Source organism: Vanacampus margaritifer, chromosome 7 (genome assembly GCF_051991255.1).
Source record: "Vanacampus margaritifer isolate UIUO_Vmar chromosome 7, RoL_Vmar_1.0, whole genome shotgun sequence".
NCBI classification, from domain to species: Eukaryota; Metazoa; Chordata; class Actinopteri; order Syngnathiformes; family Syngnathidae; genus Vanacampus; species Vanacampus margaritifer.
In genome coordinates this window covers 1,617,769-1,642,597 of record NC_135438.1, presented here as the reverse complement: position 1 = coordinate 1,642,597, position 24,829 = coordinate 1,617,769, and the positions used below count along the sequence as shown (strand labels likewise).

The window sequence follows — 24,829 nt, the reverse complement described above, 5'->3', positions numbered from 1 at the left end:
CGGAAGACCTTCTTTTTTACAGGTAGATTTGGGCGATTAAACGTATCTTTACAAAAAGCCTTAATGTCCAGGTGACGCCATGAGTGCGTGGTCGTATCGTGGGAATGAAGAAATGGGAGATTTTGTTGTACTAACCTGTTTTCGAGCGAAAGTAGGATGTATTTCGTTAAAATTACTTGCAAAAATATATATCTTCGAACTCAAACCTTTTCCTTGACGCAACATCTTTATTTTAGTATATTTTCAATATACAGTTTCAAATATTGACAGTATGTAGATTTTCTTCAAAAGACACATTCTCCTGCTGTAATATTTATCGTTGGTGATTGGCAAACCAGTTTATTGTGCATTATCTCCACCTCTGCGGACTGACAGAACGTGGAAGATTCTTTTAAACATAACCAACTAACTAACTAACTAACTGAAAGCATTCACTCCAATATAGTTTAATGGGTGAGTTGTCACTCACTCGCTCACTCACTCACTCAAAGTCAGACCAGATCAAGTCTGTGCATGTGCAGTACTAATTAAGGATGGAATACAAGAGAAGGTTGATGGGAGTAATTGAAACACTTGTGATAATTTAAAACTTCATGAATCAGTTGTTTGAGATGTGTTTTTGGGCCTGAGGTTGTTTGCCTCATGAAAAGTCCGCCGCTGGTCCCAGTAGCCATTATGAAATCGCAGTACTGCACAGTGCTACCCTACTGCAAACTATACATGCGCATTAACATTGTAAAATTAATGCAGGTGGGTGTTTATGGTTTTATGCTTGTTATCAGATGACCATCTTAGGCTGCAGCTGATGAGATTAGATGTTGAGTGCATGGAGAGTTCAAGTTCACGCTGGCGTTTTTTATGCCCGAGAGTGAGGGAGAGTCCAAAGATGAGATGTTTTTATGGCAGCTTGCACGTTTCCGTGTTTCCCATGAAAACTTCAACGCTTCCATTTGCTTGTCACATTTTGATCATGACCAAGCAGGACACGTTTGCCTTGGAGGATTACTTCCAAGAACGAGGGCCCACACTGACGTTCAGCAACCTGCACTACTGCGTTCAGGAGAGCAGATGGTGTCGAAAGAAGCGTCCGGAAAAGTACATCCTCAAGGATGTCAGGTAAAAGGCAAACATTTCCACATTGTGTTTCAAAAGCAAGAAAAGTCGGTTTCTTTATGTTTTGAAAATAAAATCAGTAATAAATTTAGCACTTTATTCTCATTATTTATTTGTTTTAGTAATAAACATAGCTCTCCAGCGATATTTTGTTTAAAAACAAAACTAATTATTTTTGATTTTGTGTTTTTGTTATTATTACTGCATGTAATTTATTCATTTAAAAATATGTATTATTAATACAAAACATAATAGCTGTCCAACAAAATTATAGATTTTGTTGGTAAAACTACCAACACTTGTGTGTGTGTTTGTGTGATTTTTTTTTTTAAATAACTCATTACATACTACCATGCTTATTATTGAATTTATTTTGCATACACATTAATAACAAATGATTGCTTTCCATCAAACTTGAATGTGAATTAACAATTTAAACATTTAAAATTACATATTATGTAGAATTGTTAATATTTTTTAGTTTCTGATACAATAATCAAAGCATGATTGTCACCCACCCCCTAAAAAAAAATCAAAATATTTGTGTATTTAAATGTTTATATTGTAAATTATAATAATTGTTAAGTGTGTGTTATTTGGAAAAACAACACAGTTTTATATATATATATATATATATATATTTTTTTTTTTTCAATGTATGTATTAATACATCAATAAATATGTATTAAATACATTACATTTAATTCTATTTTTTTTTTTTTTAATCACTTTGGGTACATAGAGAATTATGATTGCTACATGATTTTCACCATTTTCTTTTTAAACATGGTGACTTCAGACGGTATAACACAACTAAATCTTAGTATGCACAAATGTTAATGCTATGGAGCTAAAACATGACATTTCCAAAAAGAAAATAGTATTGGATGAATGGATATTTGCTTTGTTGTTGCAGTGGCATCATGAGACCCGGGATGAATGCCATCATGGGCGCCACGGGAAGCGGTAAAACATCGTAAGAAGCGCAACTTTACGCACCCCAATGTTATATTTCTAAACAAGATTGTACACATTTTGATTACTTGACCGAAATAGCAAAAAATGCAGGTAATTGTTGACCCCACTAAAAATAGTAGAATTGCCTATGGATGCCATAAGATGTTATTTCTTAAGACTTCCTTGGCAACAAGTAATATTTTTGTTGCATTGACATGAGCAAAAGTACAACAAATTAAGGCAAGAAGCTTAAGAAAAAAAATCCAATAGGTGAACTTGCAAATGCTGAGCTACTAAATTGCAGTAACAAAGTATTTTTACTTAATTACTTTTAAAAGCTGTGTCTTGACACTCAGGCTCCTGGATGTCATTGCTGGGAGAAAAGACCCCGCCGGACTCCGCCAAGGGAGCGTTCTAGTGGATGGCAAGGTTGTGACCTCTGACCTCAGGCTCAGTTCTGCGTATGTGGTCCAGGTACGTCACGAGTATGCCACACACACAAATTTGGGGTGATGATCACATGGGTGTTGTGCTTCCCAGGATGACATCCTGATGGGAACGTTGACCGTGCGGGAGAACCTCCGCTTCAGCGCCAACCTGCGTCTGGACCCCCGACGCCACTCGTCCGTTGACAAACGCGGACGAGTGGACGCCATCCTCGGCGAGCTGGGCCTGAATGACTGTGCAGACACCAAGGTGGGACGTGCTCGCCTCAGTGACAATTTGGTGGCAGCAAGTCGATGTCAATTTACAGCCGCACGGACCACGTCTAAAAACTTGCACAGCTGGTCTAACACAATTTTGATTCTGAGCTACGTGTCGGACATGCGGTGGCTGTCAGACGTACTTCATACAGGAATTCGTTTTCCACATGAAGTAGTTCAGAGTTCAATTCCAGAATAATAGTTTTGGAATTTTTATAATAGTTCGTTTTTATTTTGTCTTGAGTTGTGTTTTTTTTAATTTAGCTAGCAGAGTAGGTTTGTTTGTTTTTTAAAAAAAAATTTTTTTTTAGTTTTTGTATTGCATATTTCTTACAAGATTTGTTGTAAAATGTAAAGAATATTATTTTATATCTATATTATTTAAAAAAAATTCAGATTTCTCAGACTCTGAAGCATAAGTGCAGTGCATAATACTGCTTCGAAAGTCAGATGCATTACAACTAGTGCTGTCAAAGTTAAAACATTAACTCATTGATTAATCACAAAAAAATATCGCATTAATCATGTGGTAACGCAGAAAATTGAAAGAATATTTCACAGGGGTTACATCACTGAAAACTACTGCTCTAGAGAACAGCGCCATGTCTCCTTTGAGACATATTCATATTGAGACATAAGGGATTGCGAGGAGCCGCTTTGATAAGGGTTGACTTCGGTAGACTGTGTTCACACCCACAGCGGCACAAATTACCCTCTTGTAGATACTCGCTCCCACCTTCTCGTGGATTTATGACACCCGCCACGCTTGATTTGGGATTTGAGATAAAAGACTGCTGTGTAGTTGAAATGTAATACATATGAGTAAATAAGCAAGTCAAACTATAATGTGTTGTAAATAACTGTAACAGTACAAGTAAGTCATCATCATTTGTTGTGAGCTGTGGTGAATGACGTATTATTTTAGTCAAATGGGTCTTGTTGGTGCTTACGTGCAGATCGGGACGGAGTTCCTGCGCGGCGTGTCGGGCGGCGAGAGGAAGCGCTGCAGCATCGGGATGGAAATCATCACCTCGCCCGCTCTCCTCTTCCTGGACGAGCCCACCACGGGCCTGGACTCCAACACGGCCAACTGCATCATCGCTCTGCTGCACAAGTACATGAAAGCACATTTATTATTGAAAATCCAAAAACAAAGCAATCCCAAGTGCATCGAGTCAAACTACGTGACGTGTTCCTCCTCCAGACTGTCCCGGCGAGGCAAGACGGTCATCTTCTCCATCCACCAGCCTCGCTTCTCCATCTTCCGCCGCTTCGACCACCTGACGCTGATGCACAAAGGCGAGGTGGTGTACGCTGGGGCGGCCCAGCGCACCCTCCAGTACTTCACAGACCTGGGTGCGACCCGCCGTCACACTGTTGGAACGACATTCCTTTCTTGCTTTTGCTAACATCAACCCTTTTGTGTCAGGCTACCAAATCGAGTCCTTTGACAACCCAGCGGACTTCTTCATGGACATCACCAATGGCGAAGCTAAGTCAACCCTAGAGGACATAAATACAAGTACGCAACGTGATGCCGTGGCTCCCAATATTGATTCAGAAAAGGCACATGTTTTACATTTTACACATTTCACAGCAAACAAAAATGTCACAAAAAGTATTGTTGATCTCTCGGCTTGTTCAGTTAAATCCAATGCTATTATTCTGTTGTATGGAATGGCAACAGTTAGCTACATAGGCTAGTTAGCTACATAGGCTAATTGTACCTTCTGCTATCAAGTGAAAGAGCCTTTAGTTGTTCATCTGTGCTGTCACGATCCATCACCGGCATAGATACACTAGATAAACAAAGACATTTTCAGTAGATAAGAAGTCCATTTCTGGACCAATCCAGTGTCATTTGGATAATTTCCTACTGCAAAGTGTTTGTGATTTACTATGAGCAGTGTCAACAAACAACCACGTTCACGTAATGACTTTTTTACCTCCACCAGGTGAGCGGAAGAACATCCTGGCGGTCAAGTATTTTCAGTCGCAGCTGTGCCAAGACATGCTGCATGAGCTGGACTGCGTCAATCGTAGCCTCGCATACGAGGTCAAAGGTCAGGAAGAGGCGGCTGGTTACGCCACTTCCTTCCTCTACCAGGTCAGCCATGCACATCAGTAAATCCCTGGAATTAAACCAAAATGGTTGAAATTTGGTAACAATATATATTTTTTTAAAAATCTCTAGGACGAGTTTGACTTTTTAGATCGCTGAAATTGGCCAAAATGGCAACCTTTCTTTGAGTTTTTGTTGGTGTACTCATGTCCACCAAATTTCATGTTGCCGATTGAATTTTTCAAATGAAGAACATGATGGCCAAAATGAGCCTAAACGAGTCGCTTCCAAGCAAAATGGCAGACTTGGTGTGTTTTTCAGGCATGGCTTTCTGACCATCTTTGTCTGTGTGTGTGTGTGCGTGTGACAGATGCGCGTGGTGTGTGGCAGGACGGTGCTGAACACGCTGAGGAACCCGCAGACGTCGTACGCCCAGCTGGCTCTCAACGTTTTCTTTGCTGTCCTCGTCGGACTCATTTATTTCCAAATGCCTTTAACCCTGCCTGAAGCTTTGCAGAACAGGTACACTGCACATCAATTATGACAATTTGTATTATTTGTAAGTAGATTTGAATTAATTTGATTAAACAACATGTTCAATAATGTATAGATCATTGCACTTCTCATTGATAGTGTCAGTTTTTTTAACATTTTATTTTCAAATATTTAATTCTATTATACGTTACACATATTATTGCTTATATTATTGATTGAATACAATATAAGAATATTCAATATTAATATTTAATAATATACAACAAAATTACATAGAATATTGTGTAATAAATAATTATTCAATTCCTCCAAACAATATGAGAACAAAGTCATTTTTGTAGATACAAAAGTTGTATTTTATGGAGGAAAAAATGTTTTAGATTTTCGGGGCATTTGTCATTTTATAGCTCTGAATTTTTCTAGATAGAATAATATTTTGAGAATAGTCATATTTTTTTATTGCCATTTCCAATAATAAATATTAGTTTTAATTTTAAGAAGTACTTTAGAAAACAACTTGTAAATAATGTTTTTTTGTTGTTGTCTACTTGGTCTTTTCCAATATATAGATATTTTTTTTAAGCATTGGGATTATTTGAGAATGAAGTCCTTTTTTTCTAGATAAAATAATGGAAAATTATTAGGATATATCTTTTTTTCTGAATAAAATGACTTATGAGAATAAAGTCCTATTTTTCTAGATAAATTGCAAAATTAATAACGCTGTCCTAATGGGGGTTAAAAATAATATCATATTTTACCTTGATAAAAAAAGGGGACACAAACATACAACAAATGTGAGAAGCTACTCACATTTGAACTTTTTAAGCACCACAGTAAACACTACTTAGGGATTAGGGAGGGGCTCTCCTAATTTTGACACCACGTTGTCATAACCAGAATTATCAGCAAGACATTTTTTTTTATGCCAAAATAATCATAATAATAATAGGAGCACACCAATTGCGATCACTAATCTTCTTTGGGCAGGAGCGGCGCCTTTTTCTTCCTCATCATCAACATGGTTTTTGGAAATCTCTCCGCTGTGGAGCTCTTCATCAACGAGAGGGCCATCTTCATGTGAGCCAAGTTTTTGAACACTTTGTTCCATTTTTGATGGGGAGGGAAAGTTCATTTTTGCTTATTTTTGTTGCGCAGCCACGAAAACTCCAGCGGCTACTACCGCACGTCCGTCTACTTCCTGTCCAAGATCTTTGCCGACCTCATCCCCAACCGCATCGTTCCCATCTTTATCTTTTCTGCTATCGCCTACTACATGATGGGTAATCAAAGGAATGTGCATGCAAAAAAGCGTACCAGAACATTTGAACTTGATTTGGGGTTAGTGAAAGGGACTTTAATAAACCCCCGTTTCTGTTGTTGTTGGAAGAATATCTACCAACAATAGTCAAAACACAATATTCTGGTTAATATTGTGATCAAGAAATAAAATAATTCAGTAATCTCAGAGGGCCGCCATGTTGGGCAATATCATCCTCAGTTGTCAACCGAAATTAACGTCTTAATTACACTGTCCACCATATGCGAGAACGTCACATGACCAGCCCCAAAACAGCTTAGGCCACTTCCTGCGTATGCTGCTGTAACTAGCATAACTATTGTTAGAGGTTAATGGCATGATGCTTTGAGCAAAATTTGAGCAAGCTCAGGTTCAAAAGTCAGTACAAGTGTGATGAGCTTTTTTTTTTGAATTGTAATTTCCCCACCTCAATGGTGGAAAAGATTTATTTAAAAAAATATTGTTCAATTTGTAGTTAATCAATTATTAGGGCCTGACTGATTAATAAACCGGCAGATTTAATTGTCCACTATTAATTGTTTTAAAATTGGCGAAAAATATAATTTTGATGATTTTTTTCTTCCTCATTACATCATTCAGCTAAAATGAATGACATTCAAACATTCCCAAATCAGAAAATTTTTGCGGGTTTTCCTCTGCTGTAAAATTAAACATACTGAAGGAGATTTAAGGAACAAAAAAAGAAGGTTGAATGTATTCATTGTGTGCAGGACTGAAGTCGGCATTTTTGGCTTTCCTGCGCTTTGCGCTGACCATGTCCATGGTCAGCCTGGCGGGGGTCAGTTTGGCCTTCCTGGTGTCGGCCAGCGTGTCGTCCTTTGCCATGGCCAACATCCTCATCGCGCTCCCCTTCGTCTTCATGATGGTTGGGTCCGAGTGCGCCCTTGCTCCTTGGCGGCGGCTTCCATTTTTACTTCCATGGCGTTTTGTCCCTTTTTGCAGGTGTTTGGCGGCTACCTGGTCAACCTCAACGGTATGCTGAACTGGCTCTCTTGGCTCAAGTGGGTCAGCATCTTCAGATATGGACTCAATGTAAGCGCCTAACTCACACTGCGCCGTTTTAAGGAGGAAGTCAACCCCCAAAAAATTCTTGACAAAAATATTTTCTATGCAGCCCCACTTGTCTAAATACAGTATTCTGGTTTATATTCATTTAGTGGAATATGGGTTAAGCAACAAATCCAGCCGTTTTTATCAATATCAGAAGGCGGCCATTTTGCCACTTGCTGTCGAGTGACAATGAAATCACAGTTGCTCAGGTCTCTGGTCACAACCAATCACAGCTCAGCTTCAGAAAACAGATGAGCTGTGATTGGTTGTTGCCTGAGCAACTGCGATGTCATCTTTCCGTCGAGAGCAAGTGGCAAAATGGCCGCCTTCTGATATTGATAAAAACGGCTGGATTTTGCTGCATAACTCATATTCCACAAATGTAATATCAATCACAACAATGAAAATGTACTCATCAAACGATCCTGTCAGTCAACTACTGTGACAACTTCCTGATCGGCCAAAAGAGGGCGCCAAAACAACAAATATTTGCCTCATCAGGCAAAATGAATCTAACGATGTAAATGATAGAGGATTATGTCTACGGTCGACGTCGTTATATTGCACAGCAATGTAAATAGATGGATAGAAATATAAATAGACTGGAAATAATCCACTCAGTCAAAAGTAAAAGTCATCACACACAGGTATGACATACATTTGTTATACAAATACTGTGAACATTTTGGACAATAGAAATCAATACCTCTTTTCCTCTCCGCCAGGCTGCGTTCATCAACGAGATGGCCGGACAGTTGTTCTACACCAACACCACCATGTGAGGAGAACCACAACTCCAAATCCGAAAACAGCTGAACCCAACCTCATGGACTCATTTGTGCCCTTTCCAGTGTCCCGGGCGAGTTGTTCCTCCGGAGTCAGGACATCGACTACTCCACGTGGGGCTTCTGGCAGAACCAGGTGGCTCTTCTGGGGATCATCGTGGTTTGCATGTTCTTGGCCTACGTCCAGTTGCGCAGGATCAACCGATGGAAGTGATGCATGGTCTTTAATTAGGACCCAGGTGAAAATTGGTGCATTTTAGGGTGCCCGAAACACACACAGTAAAGCCGCATGGCAAATCTGAAAAAAAAAAAAAGCCACTGAGATTTCACCAGCAGAAATTAAATTGGCTGGACATATCTAAACAACGTCAAAAAGTCTCTAGGACCCATGCCTGAAATGAAACAGGAAGTCCTTTATTTTGGTTTGAAGCAGCCATTTTGGGTTTGAAATCCACTAAGATGGCAGTGAAATTGGGTGGACATGTCTATCAATACAAGGCACACAAAAAAGTATCATCTCGTGAAATTATCCGGATGCAAGTATACGAACTGGACAGAAGGCTAACACTATTAGCTAATGTTGAAATGAATGAGCTCGTTTGACACCCTGACCACACGTGTTTCGACATTTGACTGCAAGGCGTATAATCCGCCCACTTTAAGCACGAGGGAGGCGAGCGTGCAGTAATCCACCGTTTAAGACCTCACTAAGCTTCTTATCGTGACAGAAGACACATTAGCTGCTGGAGCGGGACACATGGAAGACATTTTATTGAGGAATTGAGGCCTCCACGCTAAAGAGGAATAAGATGAAAACATTTACTGTTTACACAACAGTGATATCACATTGTTGGAAGGATCTTATAAAAGCTATTCATTGGGCAGTTAAAAATATTACATTTGTATTTTTTATTACTAGCATTTTTGCAAAAAAAAAAAAATGCATTGCAGTGAAAGGTGGACAGGTTTAAAAAAAAAAAAAAAAGTCAGTTGCTGTCCACTAAAATTTATCTAAACAGAAATGTTTTATTTATATCCAAAACACACACACACGTTTCAGATAAGAACTAAGTCACTGAATTTGTTCACTCCAGTCTTTGCTGACTTCACTTTAAATCTCCTTGGGTTTGAAGTGCTAATAAAAGATGTTTCTTTTTAATGTTGTTCAAAGGCATACAAAGCAAAATCATTATTTTTTTTAAGATGAAACAATCAACATCCCTAGAATTGACGTAGCGTGACAGATAATATTGTACTGTGATGTCAAATATTGGAAACCCTTTTTTTGAATTGAGCAGTTCTGCCTAAATGCTGAAAACTGGAATTCGTGAAAGTACGTCACAAAAAACAAACATGATGACACTTGATGAGGTTTTGAGTTACAACATAGGGTTAGGGTTTCAAAGTAGGGTTCCCAGCCGAGGCTAATGTTTAAAAGTTGGGTTTCAAGCCTGGGTTTGGGTTTTGAAGTAGGGTTTCAAAAAGGGCTCCAATCTCTACAGGGCTTCGAATCAGTAGTTTCAAGCCAGGATTAGGGTTTAATGTAAGCATTTGGTTTTTTAAACTAGGGTTTCCATCCCGAGTTAGGTTTTCTAATTACAGTTCAAAGCCAGGATTAAGGTTTTAAATTCACGTTTCAAGCCTAGGTTTGGTTTTCAAATTACAGTTTGACCAGGATTAGGGTTGTAAACATGGCTTAATGTTTCAATACTGGGTTATGATTTCAAAGTAGGGTTTCAAGCCAGGGTAAGGTTTTTAGTCTAAATGCGCCCTCCAACAACAAGCATCCTCTCAGTTAACCTGCTGCCACGGCTTGAAGCCAAAGGTCGGGTTTCAAAGTCGGGTTCACAAGCTCTTGACACTGGCGCTCTTCCTGTGTCCAACCGTCACGGGTGCGTTCTCCAGCCCCCGCAGCCACTCGGTGCACTTGAGGACCACGCGTTGGTCCACCCCGCCGTCCCGTTCCCCGTCGTCCTCGTACTCCACGTCGTCGTAGCGGTGCCGCTCGTTCAGCAGGGACACCTTCACCATGGAGCTCACGTCGCAGCGAGTCCTCACCAACGCCGACGCCCGGCCGTGAGACCACGGGGATGGGGAGGGGGTCGAGTGGGGCCCCCTCCTGGCTCGCCTGGAGTCCGGGACGCTTCCGGAAACGTTGTTGTTGTTGTTGCGCCTCTGGAGCAGTAGGACCGCCTCGGGTGTTAGGGTCAGCGTGAATCGGGTTTCCTCTGGGCGGGTTTTTCCTCGGGGTCTCACCTGGTGGGTCGGCATGGGGAGTAAGTAGGGTTTCAAGATGGAGTTGTTAAGGTTCCAGATCAGGGTTAATGTTTTAAATTTGGATTTCACGCAGTTCACACTCGGTTTCAAAGATTCTAATTAGGGTTTCAACCTGGGTTGGTGTTCCAAGGCAGGATTAAGGTTTCAAATTGAGTTGATAATTTTAAATTAAGCCATCAAGGGTTTCAAAATTGGGTTTCCAGCCAGGGTCAAGGCCTCATAGTAGAGTTCCAAGACAAGGTTAGGGTTTCAAATTGTGGGTCCAAGTCTGGGTGAGGCTTTTGAACAAGTGTTCCTAGCTAGGGCTAAGGTTTCAAAGTAGGGTTTCAAATGGAGTTTCAACACGAGATTAGTGGTTTAACATTGGATGTGAAGACAGGGTGAAGGTTTCAAAATTGAGTTCCAAGCCAGAGTTAGGCTTTAAAATCTTAGATAGGGTATCAAATTATGAGTCTAAGCCTGGCTTAGGGTTTCAAACAAGTATTTTAAAATAGGGATGGAGTTTCAAAAAAAAAAAAAAAGAAGAAGCTTTAAAGCCAGTGTTAGGGTTTCAAGTAAGGATTCAAGGGTTAAGGTTTCTAAGTAGCGTTTGAAACCTGAGCTAAGGTTTTAAAGTTGAGTTCCAAGCTAAGATTAGGGTTTCAAACAAGGGTTAGGGTTTCAAGTGAAGGTTTCAAGATAAGGTTAGGTTCGTGTTTGAAATGCAAAATTTCAAATAAAGGTTTCAATCTTGGATTAGGAATTCTACTCTTAAAACAAACCCAATTTTGGTCAAAGGTTGGACCACTTATATTACAAAAGAGTTTGGGTTGTTTTGATACAAACTAACCCAAAGTTTGGTCAACTTGACCAAATTAGCGGGTTGGTCCAAGTTTTGACCAAAATTGGGTTCTTTCTGACAGCAGTTTAAGGGTGTCACGCCACAATTGGTGTTACATAGTCACATTTGTAAGTATGGGTTAGATCTTGAAATGATGGTTTCACCGTGTTCTGACCTGACGGGTCTTGCTCAAGGACTCCCCAGACCTGGAGGCGGGGATGTGCGCCGGCGGCCCCCCGCAGGACGAGGGGCCCTTCTTCCTGGGCTCCGGCGGCCCTCCGGCGGCTGTGGGCAAGTGGCTCTTTTTGCCCAGCTGCTTGAGGTTGGACGCCAGACGCTCCTTCACCGAGGGGCCTTCTTTCGGGGGCGGCGTCCTGCCCGCCTTGCCGCCCGGTCCGGCCACTGGCACGGACACGGGCGGGATGAAGGGCATCTTGGACACGCACAGGAACAAGTAGGCCAGGAGCTCGGTCTTCCGCCGGCACCTCAGGAAGGGCGTGAAGAAGAAGGAAGTCAGGTACTTGCGAGCGTCCCGGGCCATGCGGCGGGGTTTGCTCGGACGCAGCCTGGCGGAGCGCAGTGGTGCGAGCTCGCCCCGCGTGCATGGGGTCACCTTATAGACCAGCGAGCTGATGACGGCCAGGCTCAGCCCGCCAGAAATAGACGTGAACTTGTAATCCGTCGCCGTCGGCGTGATCCACTGAGAGATGCACGTTTGCAAAAACACAAGCGCAGGTAGTTGTGATGTTGTGGAGGATTGTTTTTTTTTTTTAGGTGATGGTTAGAATTTGCTTTGAAGCCCGTGTTAAGGTTTCGAATAAGGGTTACAAATTAGGGGTTGGATTTGAATGAATGGTTCCAAGCAGGGTTGGGATGTCAAATTAGTGTTACAAACCAAGAATAGGGTTTCAAGCAAATGTTAAAGTTTCAAAATAGGGTTTTTAACGAGGGTTATAATTTTCAGTCAGGATTTTAAATCACTGTTTCAAGCCAGAGTTAAAGTTTCAAACAAAAGGTGAGGGTTTCAAATTAGAGTTTCAAGCCTGGGTTAACCTTTAAACAAGGATAATGGTTTCAAATTAAGGTTTCAAGCAGCGGATAGGTTAAGTTCCAAGTAAGGTTCTGCAATTAATCTAAATTCAATTACAATTTCAATTATTACACTGCACAGTTACAAAATCAGCATAATAGCAAAAATATATATATTAATACTAATTTTGAGTTGTTTAAATGTTACATTTGCATCTTTTTAAATTTTTAAAATAACTAATTTATTACATTTTGTTTCATCCAAATGGAACTTGCTTGTATTTATCTTAATATATATATATATATTTTTTTTTTTTTACATTTTCTTGTTTTATACCCAAAAATAAATGATCATCCTAATCGTGATTTCAATTATTACCAAAATAATCATGATTAATATTTTCTTCATAAAATCGAGCAGCCCTAGTTCCAAAGTGGGATTTCAAAATGAGATTATGGTTCCAACGTAGGGTTTCGAGCAAAGGGTTAGGGTGTTAAATCAATGTTTAAAAAACAGGTTTCAACCAAGAGTTAAGGTTAAAATTGGAAATTTAAAATAGGGTTAAAAGTAGAGTTTCAAGCAATGGGCTAGGGTGTCATATTAAAGCTAAGGGTAGGATTTCAACCAAGGGTTATAGGGTTCCAAAGTCGGATTTTAAAATGGGGTTAGGGTTCCAAAAGAGGATTTCAAGCCACTGATATAGTTTCAAAATCATTTCAATGTAATGGTTCAAACCAAATACAGGGTTTCAACCCAGTGTTGAGGTTCCAAAGTGTTTTTTTTTTTTAAAAGAGGGGGTTAGGGTTCCAAAGTAGAGTTTCAAGCATAGGGTTAGGGTTTGAAATTCATGGGTTTAGGTTTCCTAAGTATGGTTTCAAGACAAGGATAGTCTTTCAAAGTCATTTCAAATGAACGTTTCAAGACAATTTTCTACCAAGTGTTTAGGTTTCAAAGTGGGGTTTTAGATAAAGTCCTGGTTAGAGTTTCAAGAGAAAGTTGCGGCAAGTTAAGTAGCTTTCCGCCATATAAACATATTTATTGACGTGTTCCAAAATCGGATTTAAAAAAAAAGAAGAAAGGTGGGCAAGATTACTTGGCAAGTGTCCAAATTGACAACATTGAAAGCACCGACGTTTTTCTGCTAATGAGTTGCCAAAGGCGTTTTCACTGATAGCATCTCCTGCGATGCACGTGAAGAAGGCGATGACATCGAGGGCAGCAGTGATGAGCGTCTTTGAAATGATTCACCAAGAACGGAAGCAGACAGCAGCCCAACACCAACCTGAAACGTGACGTCATCGTGACTCTTGCACACCTTGCGCGCGGGAGAGAGAGAGAGAGAGAAACAAAATGCTCACCCGCACAGCACGAAGAGCACACACATGGTCCATGCGTACGTTCCGGCTCGGTAGCGCACCCTGGTGGTCACCTGGGCCCGGCAGGAGGGACATGACGTCACAGCGGGTGACCGGCGCAAGTCGCTCTCGAAGCTCACGAACTTGGGCATGGGGGTTACCGAGGCGGACGCGAACACTACATGAGAAAGCAAGAAGACCACAAGCGACTACAAAAGCAGTCAAGGTTTCTAGCACAAAAAGACAGGACATATCATTAGGTACACCATTATACTGTATTGCACTGTGTGTGGCACTTCACTGTGGCCTATTTATTTACGTTTATACATCGGACCCAGCTATTTGCGGGAAATAGGGACCAAGCCAGAATAGCGACAATATCAACATGTAATTTATGCCTATAGCACTCTGAATTTCTTAAAACACTTTTTTCCCCTTTTTAATTTGCGTGGATAACCACCAATTGACAATTCCGAACATCTGGGTATTTCTGCTATTTCCCACAATGCAACGTTTTATTTCCACGGCCTATTGCTTTTGCCTGTGACTAGCATACAAAGAAGGCATATTGTTATAGTAGTCAAACATTGTTTTAGCATATTTTCAAATCAAAATAATGCTCACAAATCAAATCACAACTATTGAAAGTGCAATGCTTTTCAATGAGTGGTGAGCGGCGTTTCACAGAGGAAAAATGCTGCATTCGAGGAAAGTAGGAAATCGGATTTATCGTATTCTGAGTGTCAGTTCAGACCTTAAAGCGTTTGAGGCAAATGTAAATACAAGACACGTGTTCACGTGACAACGTGATTTAGAATTATTGCGTTAACCACAACAACAAATAATTTATCGAAATCAGACATCTTTATTGCTAGTATTTGCCTCAAACGCTTTGAGGGCAGAACTGAGACACACAGAGTAGGATAAATCCGACTTCAAACCCTCCTCGAAAGCAGCATAACACCGCCATTTTGACTTGTGATGTGTTTTGCACATAAAAAAAAAACAGGGGCTGATTACTAAAATATAACCCAAAATAAAATTACAACTTACATTCCTTAAACATCCATTCATTTTTTTACATTTAAAAAAAATAAAGTATAGAAATAAAGTCAGAATTCACCTTCTGAAAATAATTGTTTCTCTTTTTTTTCTAACTTTTTCCAACTGAACCTGTCGTAAAAAAAAAAAAAAAAATACATCGAGTGATCGAGTTAAACAGGAAAAACCTAAATCAATCCCTGTTAATCAAAGTACTTAGTAGTCATATTTTGGTTCATGCAGTCACAACTACTTGTTTATTATGTGTGTAGTTGTATTCAAAATGGAGGCGAATTAGCCAGCAGGTACCTTGAGAAGGAGACTTGGTGGGGCGTATCCCCCCCGTTGGAAAGTCAAACAAAGAAGAAGCCGAAGGATATCGAAGGGGCGAGCGAATGTGATATATCCTCACCTGGTGCCCTGCTTTGTCATCTGCACACACACATCATTTGTCATTAATCTCATATTTAAAAAAATATATATATTACAGAGGGTAAACCATTCAGAGAATGAATGGATGAAAAAATATTTACCTGGTGAGTAGTAAAGCGGCGGTGTGGTGAAGGAATTGCCCCGGTGGGAAAAGGAGTCCATGCTGACCAGCTGTGGAGGAGTTCGGTTCACTTGTAAAACATACCAGGTGACAAGCAAATAAGCTAATTGGTTGGTTCAATCTGATTGACTTGTTACCAAGAATTCAACAGTCCCGAAAGGAAAGTACGTTTTTTTTCTATTGCACTGCCAAGCGGATCTAAAAACAAACAAATGTGGAATTATGGAAAAAGTACGTTTAATGTGGTACAATTACATTATTTATTGATTAGTAATATTAAATGCTCAAAATTTGACTTTTTCAATGTTGCAGCAGTCCTCAAACTTAAAGGCGGAATGCCTTGAAGTTAGCGTAGTATCAAGCCAGGGGCGGGGTTCCAAAGTTTGGGTTTCTTGTCTGGGTTAGGGTTTACATTGGAGTCAGAGTTTCAAGGCAGGTGTCATAGTTTTGTAGAGGAATTAAGGTTTCAAATGGGAGTTAGAAGCCAGGATGTCAAAACAGGGCAGTGTTTCAACGTTTGGGTCTCTTGCCTGGATTAGGCCTTGTAGTTTGGATTTAAATCATGTCAGGTTAGGGTTTTAAAAACAAGGGTTAATGGTACTTTCTTCCTTTTGTGGACATCTGGTTTCCTTCATTTCTCCTTGCCTTACTGGCTTCCATCTTTCTTAAATATTCATCTTTCTCTTCCATTCTTTCCTTCAATTTTTCATTCTTCCCTTGCATCCTTGCGCCCTACCCCTTTTTCCACCTTCCTTTTCTTCCATTCTATTCTTGCTTCCTTGATCCTTCATCCCTTCCAGTTTCCTTCGTCCTGCTCTTGCTCTTCCTCACTTCCTGTCTTAGGTTCCCCCTTTCATACCTCATTTGATGCCCTTAATCCTCCCATTTTAAATTGCCTTCTCTCCTTCAATCTATCGTTTCCTTTCCTTTCAACTTTCATTTTGACCCCCCTCGTCCACCGTACGCCCTTAGTCACGTGAAATCAATTTAGCACTCACTTCCTGTATGACGTATGTCTGTAATTCCTAACGTATGCACCGGCGGCGCTGTTTCTCCGCCTTCCTGGTTATGCACGCGCTCATGCACTTGACCGTAGCTGGTTGGATAGCTACTCGCGTGATGTGGCTAAGGTAGCTGTCACTCAGTCAGTCATCCGCCGGATGTTCCCGGACGCACGTCGTCGTCGTTGGCCGTCTTGATTTTCCCTTCAAACATTCCCGGACGAATTCGTGTCGACTGACCAGAGTCCGCGAATTCACGTCCGACTCCGTGGTGGTCGTTGAGCCTTTCCCTCACCTACGCCGCAGCACCGTTAGCGCTGCTTAGCTCGCCGGCTAACGTGAGTGCGGAGAGCCGAGGAGCGGACGAGGTGAGTTAGCGCGCAAAGATAGCTCGATAGGAAACACCGTGGTCGGGTTCGGACGAGTGAGGCCTTCCTAGCGACAAATCATAGAGCGCGTGGGTACTACTGATTTTATATCCATGATAAAAACAACAACGCAATTCTCCAAAACAAGGACGCACATTTTGCCATCTTTTGTAAAAACTGGATAGTCCCAAATGTAATTGAAAGGGGTTTTTGGTCGGTTAGTTGCGGCTGTGTTTCATGTTTTGAACGGGGCGGTTCGGCTAGTGATGCTAACCGGCTAGAGTCGCTTTCACGGTAACTTGTCCCATGTAATAAAACAATCATAATGATTTTTTTTTGATTTGCCATGCGTGGCGTTTTTTTTCTCTCCCTGTTTTAATCAGCGGGAGGCAAAGTCCTCACCCTCCCGTTACACGAAGGTGAATAAAAAGGTGGCGGCTGTAATAAAACGACTGCACTGCCTGTGTGTGTTTGTACCAGCGGAGAGCCCCGAATTGAAGGACCACGCCCAGACAAGATGTCCCTTCACCAGTTTCTGCTGGAGCCCATCACCTGCCATGCATGGAACCGTGACAGGACACGTCAGTGTGGCCCTTTTCTCCTCACCCTCTTTGAATGCACCACTTCAGACGTGTCATTCCAGCAGAGGGAAACAGGTTTGGCTGGTTACTTATCTCTTGTTTTGTTTCTGCCGTGCAGAGATTGCTCTCAGTCCCAACAACCATGAAGTTCATATTTATAAGAAGAGTGGCAACCAGTGGGTCAAGACTCATGAGCTGAAGGAGCACAATGGACACATTACAGGTACTTGGTTCACCTTATGGGTTAGGGTGGCTGGTGAGTTGTAAACTGTCCCAGATGTTCTCCCACTCGTCAAATTCTCTTGCAGAGTAATTATTTTTGGCCTGGTTCTTGTCATTCATAAAACAGGTTTTGGTGTCACAGTCACACCAAAGAGGTCTTTCTGATAGTCATTGTCTTTGTCTCGCTTCCCTCACACCGCTTCCTCATGTCGACTTGTCCACAGGCATCGACTGGGCCCCCAAGAGCGATCGCATCGTGACGTGCGGCGCCGATCGCAACGCGTACGTGTGGTCGCAGAAGGAGGGCGTGTGGAAGCCCACGCTCGTTATCCTCAGGATCAACCGGGCCGCCACCTTCGTCAAGTGGTCCCCGCTGGAGAACAAGTTTGCGGTGGGCAGCGGCGCGCGGCTCATCTCTGTCTGCTACTTTGAGTCGGAGAATGACTGGTGAGAAAGCCAAAAGCCTACAGTGGCCATTTTGATTATTGTGATTTTTAAGGTGGAGTGCTGATCGACCGCCCTTTTTTTCTTCTGGTTTAGGAGATGAAATACATTAGCATTATTGAGGTTCATAACCCGGTGTAAAAGTCTGTTAACGACTATTAGATGCCAAAACATTAAAATACATTTAAACCTTTAAAATGTGTTTGGATGTGTTTGCATTTGGAACTAAATGCAAACATTTTCATTGCTGCGTTTGTAGAATAAGAATTAAGCAGATTAGTTCTTCGCCTAAACACATTAGCTCTAATTTCCCTACTTCAGGTGGGTGAGCAAGCACATCAAAAAGCCCATCCGCTCCACCATCCTCAGTCTGGACTGGCACCCCAACAACGTCCTGCTGGCCGCCGGCTCCTGTGACTTCAAGTGCAGGTGATTTGTTTTCATGGAACTAAGGGAAGGACTGGCATTTCGTCACCCTCCTAAATTAATGGCTTAAGTTGAAATGTTTTTTTTTTTTTGCCTTAAACATCTATTCAGGGTTATATAGTTAGTATTTGTTTCAGTTATTTGTCTGGGCCATTATTTTAATAAGGTGACGGTTTGAAGAAATATCCTTAGAAATGACAAATGAATTTTTTGATTGTCATATGAGCGGGATATACTAACATGCTAACTATTTTGCGTGTTGTATCCAGGGTGTTCTCAGCCTACATTAAGGAGGTGGAGGAGAAGCCAGGCCCGACGCCTTGGGGCAGCAAGATGCCTTTCGGGGCTGTTCTAGCAGAGTTCGGCGGAGCAGGTGCGCCCCATCGGATGTCTTTTCCCGCATGTGCTTTCGAGACAAACGCCATTTGATGCAGCCTGTTGCGCTTGTTTTAGGAGGAGGAGGTTGGGTCCACTCGGTGTCCTTCTCTGCCTCTGGCAACCGCTTGGCGTGGGTCAGCCACGACAGCACGGTCACCGTGGTGGACAGCTCCAAGACCGCCTGGTATGTTGTTTGTACCTCGTCAAATGGAAGCAGTGGGGCACAAGTTTGCTTCTCGCAAAGTCATTTGACTTATGTTGGGCGTGTATTTAAAGGGACGTAATGTCCATGCGTCACATTTACAAACTCAACTCTCGGATATGTCATTCCACGTGTCGTTTGGCCCTCCTGTTACCCGTCCCAGGATATGGCGACATAGCGTGTAGTCATTTTGGCTTTGGATTTTGGGAACAGTAGAGCTAGCCTGGAAATCCAGACTCGCTCGCGGCTTTGCCGGAGAGTGACTTTTTTTCTGTTGAGACTTGATGGGCCCTCAAACAGGTTAATTCCAACAAGGCAAAGAGAACTAGTGTGGAAATGGATCCCAGCGCACTGCTTATCAAATGGACAAAAGTTTAGCTCGCTATTGTCCGGCAGTATGTGGGCGGGGTGAGGGCTTATAGATGTATCGCGAAAACAAGCCAAGCTCACAGTGGCAAAAATTATGTACTATAAAAATGTATACACATTTTTTCTCTCTTAGTGTTTTAATGAAAGAACCTGTCAAAAATAAAAATGCAAATTGTCCACTTTAACTCTTTGACTGCCAAAAACGTTAAATAACGTTTAGTAAAATCCTATGGAGTGCCAAAGACGTTAAAAGACGTTTTTTTCAAAACAGAGGTGAAACTAACCATTTTCTATTGTTGATTACTGAAAAAACGGAATAAGGTAGAAACAAACTTTTTTTTTCTGATGAAAGATGAGAGTCCAATCTTTCATTTGGTAGTATGTGTGTTTCCATAGTCCAAACACATACTTTTCTGTGGACCTTGAAAGATCAGTCAAAAATGCTTAAATCGGTTGGCACCCACGGCATTCCTTTTCTGAAAACGTCTGGCAGTCAAAGAGTTAATATAAAATTGAACTAAATGCCTTTTTATTTTATTTTTTAGTCCTTTACAACTGAAGACGGAGTTCTTGCCTCTCCTCAGCGTCTGCTTTGTGTCCGAGAACAGCCTCGTAGCTGCTGTAAGCTTCCGCACACTCACACTTACTACACGGCGGCGAGGCTTTTTTCCAATTAATTTTGAAACCGCATCTTTGCACATCTCCAGGGCCACGACTGCTGCCCCATGCTGTTCCGTTGCGACGACGGCGGCACACTGACCTTCATGTCCAAGCTGGACCTGCCCAAGCAGAGCATCCAGAGGAACATCTCGGCCATGGAGCGCTTCCGCAACATGGACAAGAGGGCCACCACCGAGGACCGCAACACCGCGCTGGACACGCTGCACCAGAACAGCATCACGTAGGTGACAACGCAAAAACCCAAGCCGTGGGGGCAGGCCAGTCATGACAGTACTCAACAATATTCTGTGCTCTGTAGGAAGTTAAAATAACGTGGCTTTATCCCGCCAGCCTTTTTTTTTCTCTCTCAGATGTTGCATTGTAGTACATAAAAGTTGCGTTGGAGGCTGTTATATGTCCAACATATGGTGTACTTTTTCACAGCCAAGTGTCTATCTACGAAGGGGACAAAAGCGACTGTCGCAAGTTCTGCACCACCGGCATTGATGGCGCCATGACTATTTGGGACTTTAAGGTACTACTCACCAAAAGTTTGGGATATTTGGGTGAAATTTCAACATGAGCCTAAAATTCACTTCAACCTTTTGATAAGCTACTGTGATATTTAATTCCATGCTTCTATTTGAATCCCACTAGCGGAAGTAACGTATAAAAACTGTGCAGTGTAAATGTGAGCATGTACAAGCCGAGCTTTCACGGCCATCTTGTTTTATTTCCCCCTCAGAGTCTAGAAGCTTCTATCCAGGGTCTCCGCATCATGTGAAGAAATTGTGTGAATGGAAACAAATGGAGACGCTGCGACCTCACCTACACTCACTCTCCACATAGTAACACACGCACGCACACACACACACCTTGAGTGTCCGCCGAAGCACTGATCAGGCCGACACGCAAACACACACACACACACACACGCACACTGAACTGACATGTGGCATCACTGTTGATTTTCTTGAGTTGCTGTCGTTTGGTTTTAAATGAAGCAGTTAATGGAGGGAGGGAGGAGGTTCCGTATTAAAAGTGTGTGACTTGTTTTTTTATGTTCTCTAACCTCTTCCAAAGTACCAAAAGTTCAACACTAAGCTAAGTTTTATCACACAAAAAAAAAATATGAATAAAAATCAGACTGAATATCAGCACGGCTGAGCCTCCACGTGAATATATCAGCGCGGCGACGAGGCGACTGACGTTCTCTCTCACTGCCCCGCGCCGCCGTCGCGGCTCGAGTAGAAGCTGAAAGGAGCTCATGTATGATGGAGGATGTCTGTGTCAAGTGAGTTGAAATAAAGTTTGGAGATGCATTTACAGAACACCGTGCAGTTTGGTTACTCTTTCTGATGCTGATAATGTGGAGGTGGTTGTTCCCTCGCAGTTGTCAACTTTTTTTTCCCCAGCAATGTAAAGAGGTAAAGCTGTCAGTAAGTGAGTACTATTGAGTAAACACAAAAATCGGTTTGCTGCTGCCATCTTGTGGCGCCTTGGCAAAACTGCCACACCGGAGAACCGAAGGAGCCCAATTGCGACGGTGTTTGCGGCCTCTCTTTCCCGGGTCAGGTCACGACGAGCTGAATGCAGCTTGGACTTCACTTGGCCACAGATACACAATTAAAACCTCATGAAACAGGCCTGGACAAAAACGATGTCCCTAGAAAAGATAATAAAATAAGGGATATGTTCAACCAAGGTGTGTCCTCTAAATAGCATCACAGGGGCCGACATTCGGCCAATTGAAAGGGTAAGAAATAGTCACTGCTGTTTGGTGACATTAAACATGGACCAAAGAAAGGCAACGAAAGAGAAAGTAGTCTCAGGAGATTTAGACAGAAAATCACAAACTTACGTATTCATGTAGCTATAGTTGCACAAATTATTCCAAAATGTAAGATCCATCAGATTGCCAAAAGATTGCGGAAACTTGCCAGCTGGAAAAGAGACCCTTCAAACCTGAGACAACTGGGGGAGGATTGTGCCAAAATAAAATACTGTGGACAGGTGCATAAAGTAAGTCTCATTGAAAGTTACAACCATTTTATGTAGCTGCGGTGTCTGCTTGCTTGCCACTAGAGGGCGACTGATTTCCGCTCGAGCTAGTCAACCATCTGCAATGAGTCAAGACGTGTGGATGATTTTCATTTATTATTAAAAGCGCACCCCACCCCCACCCCCCACCTCACATAAAATGGCACATTTTTATGCCTCGACTTTCCTTATTATCATATTTCATACCGTTGCTTTCACAGGGTGCTGTGCTTATTAAAGGGCAAAAGGCAATTTGGCCGACAGGGGAATAAAAATATCCAACTTTTAAGGATAATAATAAAAGCCCAGGGTGCGCTCAGCATATGATAATGATGACGAATGATTTCAATTTTAGGCTAATTTGAGGGGAAACGACCTCTGCTGGCTAATTGGACGTATTTATGTGTGCACTGCGGACCTAAAGGAGCTCAAGAAAAACCTCTCAACGTGATGCAGTGCATAAAACTACAAGCGCAATTATAAACCTCTTGGTACACATGACAAAAGAACTATTGAGTTAGTTAACAGGATTTAAAAAAAAAAAATTACAGTTGAGTGAGTGTGACGCAAAAAGAATAACACGTTTGAGTGAGTTAAATTAGAATTTTTTGTGTGCAAAAAAACAAAGAAAAAAAATACACAAGTGAATGAATTTGTTTGAAAAGTCAGTCATTTGAATGAATGAGTTAGTTAGTTAGGTCAATGAGTAAGCAACAATATGTAAAAAAAAAAAAATCTCAGTCAGCCAGTCACTTACCAAAAATAAAGCTCTTTTAAAGTAGCTACTAAATTCCTAAGTAGCTACAAAAACCTACATTTGTTATTTAGTTATTATGGATCAATGTGCCCCCCCCCCCCCCCCCACAAAAAAAAGTACAGTTGAGTGAATGAGTTACCGGTAATTAGTTAGTCAGTAGGCCAGCAACAATGTTATATATATACTGTATATATATTTTATTTAACATTTAACCAAGTAAGGCAATTATGAATTGTGGAAATAAATAAATAAATAAATAAAGTTGAGCGAATGAGTTATTAGTCAGCCTGCTAATTAGCCAGCATTATTATGCCCCCCCCCCCCCTCCTTTCCAAAAAAAAGCTATGGCCATATTCGCGAGCGAGCTACTCAATTAGTCGGCAAGATTACAAATAAATAACATACGATTGAGTTAGCTAGTCGATCAGTAGCATTACAGAAAAAGTCGATGTGTGGTGTGTGAGTCTTTGTGTGTGCGGAACCGTGCGTGTGTGCGGAAGTGTGCGTGTGTGATGTGACAGCTGGTTTGACCCGAGTGCTGCTGTGAACAAAGGAGAATCCCCCTCTGTGCTAAAGATAGCGCTAAAGGAGGTGCCACCTTGTCTGATGTGCGGGAGAAAAGAGGTTGCCAGGCCTTGAGAGCACCTGACCTCCATTAGGGGGGCAAAACCCTCTGAGTCCCCCCCCCCCCTTCCACACCTGGAGGAGGTCAAGCGTCAAACAGCATCCAGGGAGAGTTTATCTGCGCTTTTGTTACCTCTGCCAAGCAGGAAGGAACAACAAAAGGCAGCCAAAGGTTTTTGACTGACAGTTAAACAGGGAGAGAAAATGCTTGATAGAGTTAGTTTGATTATTTACTTTACCTGACTTGTACTAGTTAGCAGGGTTACACAAAAACAACAGAGTTAATTCAACAGTGCTATTTAAAAAAAAAAAAAAAAATCGGTTTGGTAGTCAGCATGATTACCCCAAAACGAGTTAGTTGTTTATTTGTTTGTTAGTTCACTCCTCCATTAGTTAGTAAGTTAGTTAGTTAATGAGATGACATTAAACAACACCAGTTAATTTCCTTATTTGCTAGTACAACAAAACAGTTAAGATTAGGTTTCGTAATTAGCATTCTTATCCCCAAACAACAACTGCGTTATCTAGCTAGTGAGTTAACAGGATTAGGCAAAAAGAAAACAAGAGTTCATTCCTTATTTTGCAGTATTGTAACAGAATAAACATTGAAGCTAGTTTGGTAGTTAACATTATAATCCCCAAAGCAACAGTGTAGTTAGTTAGTTAGTTATTATTTCTCAGTTTCATAACAAAATATACAGTTAAGCTAGATTGGTCGTTAGCAGTATCCCCAAACAACAGATTGGTGAGCTAGTTAGTTAGTTAGCTAGCTAGTTAGCTAGTTAGTGGGCTGGAGTGGAACCACACACACAAGTAAACAGAAGCACTTTTAGGTTTGCTCGGCCTTGGCGGAGGTCTGCTGACGGACGACTGCAAGCTGCTTCACACCTCCGGAGAAGACGCCGCCACGGCAACAAGTGTCTAAATGTTCCAGAGATCCCCTCCAAGACCACCATCTGTGCCACACACACACACTCGCACGCGCACAAACACACACATAGGTGTCTCCGTCTGGCGTGCAAGCAGGAGGATAGTCATGTGATTGCTGGACATCAATGACGCCAAGGGGGACAATGCTAGCTAATTGCTGCAGCAGCCATCTTGCACACAGACACACAAGCTAGCACGAGGTCCATTTCACAACATTTTACAACAGATTCGATTTCAGGCAAGCCAGTGAAAATATAATCAAAC

General features: G+C 41.7%; 4 protein-coding genes across 7 annotated transcripts; 2 read left to right on the top strand and 2 right to left on the bottom strand.

The window, feature by feature from the left end:
• The first annotated feature begins 543 nt into the window (after window positions 1-543).
• Window positions 544-9,564, top strand: abcg2b (ATP-binding cassette, sub-family G (WHITE), member 2b). Its single transcript, XM_077570276.1, has 16 exons — window positions 544-750; window positions 983-1,116; window positions 2,030-2,089; window positions 2,427-2,544; window positions 2,611-2,766; window positions 3,731-3,888; window positions 3,979-4,130; window positions 4,204-4,296; window positions 4,730-4,881; window positions 5,207-5,358; window positions 6,322-6,411; window positions 6,490-6,614; window positions 7,363-7,517; window positions 7,595-7,684; window positions 8,428-8,480; window positions 8,554-9,564. Exons 1-16 carry the CDS (start codon window positions 643-645, stop codon window positions 8,699-8,701), a joined length of 1,944 nt encoding a protein of 647 aa, XP_077426402.1. The 5' UTR covers window positions 544-642; the 3' UTR covers window positions 8,702-9,564.
• On the bottom strand, window positions 9,236-13,467 carry LOC144054885 (proline-rich protein 18). The gene is made up of 2 exons (XM_077570271.1): window positions 11,760-13,467; window positions 9,236-10,743 (listed from the first exon to the last, which is right to left on the bottom strand). Exons 1-2 carry the CDS (start codon window positions 12,123-12,125, stop codon window positions 10,333-10,335), a joined length of 777 nt encoding a protein of 258 aa, XP_077426397.1. The 5' UTR covers window positions 12,126-13,467; the 3' UTR covers window positions 9,236-10,332.
• Window positions 13,468-13,625: 158 nt separating this feature from the next.
• On the bottom strand, window positions 13,626-16,577 carry LOC144054886 (lipopolysaccharide-induced tumor necrosis factor-alpha factor homolog). Of its 4 annotated transcripts, none has more exons than XM_077570273.1 (6): window positions 15,860-16,484; window positions 15,701-15,761; window positions 15,544-15,613; window positions 15,320-15,442; window positions 13,973-14,147; window positions 13,626-13,896 (listed from the first exon to the last, which is right to left on the bottom strand). In XM_077570273.1, the coding sequence occupies exons 3-6, from the start codon at window positions 15,602-15,604 to the stop codon at window positions 13,779-13,781; spliced, it is 477 nt and encodes a 158-aa protein (XP_077426399.1). In that variant the 5' UTR covers window positions 15,605-15,613; window positions 15,701-15,761; window positions 15,860-16,484; the 3' UTR covers window positions 13,626-13,778. The 4 variants fall into 4 exon arrangements, with proteins under 4 accessions (XP_077426399.1, XP_077426401.1, XP_077426398.1 ...); XM_077570275.1 differs by having other exon boundaries at window positions 16,312-16,484; XM_077570272.1 differs by lacking the exons at window positions 15,701-15,761; window positions 15,860-16,484 and adding an exon at window positions 16,562-16,577 and having other exon boundaries at window positions 15,544-15,633.
• Window positions 16,578-16,602: 25 nt separating this feature from the next.
• arpc1a (actin related protein 2/3 complex, subunit 1A) lies at window positions 16,603-21,545 on the top strand. The gene is made up of 11 exons (XM_077570270.1): window positions 16,603-16,932; window positions 17,413-17,513; window positions 17,632-17,736; window positions 17,960-18,182; window positions 18,501-18,608; window positions 18,875-18,978; window positions 19,059-19,167; window positions 20,100-20,175; window positions 20,262-20,455; window positions 20,659-20,749; window positions 20,960-21,545. The coding sequence occupies exons 2-11, from the start codon at window positions 17,450-17,452 to the stop codon at window positions 20,996-20,998; spliced, it is 1,113 nt and encodes a 370-aa protein (XP_077426396.1). The 5' UTR covers window positions 16,603-16,932; window positions 17,413-17,449; the 3' UTR covers window positions 20,999-21,545.
• The last annotated feature ends 3,284 nt before the right edge of the window (window positions 21,546-24,829 follow it).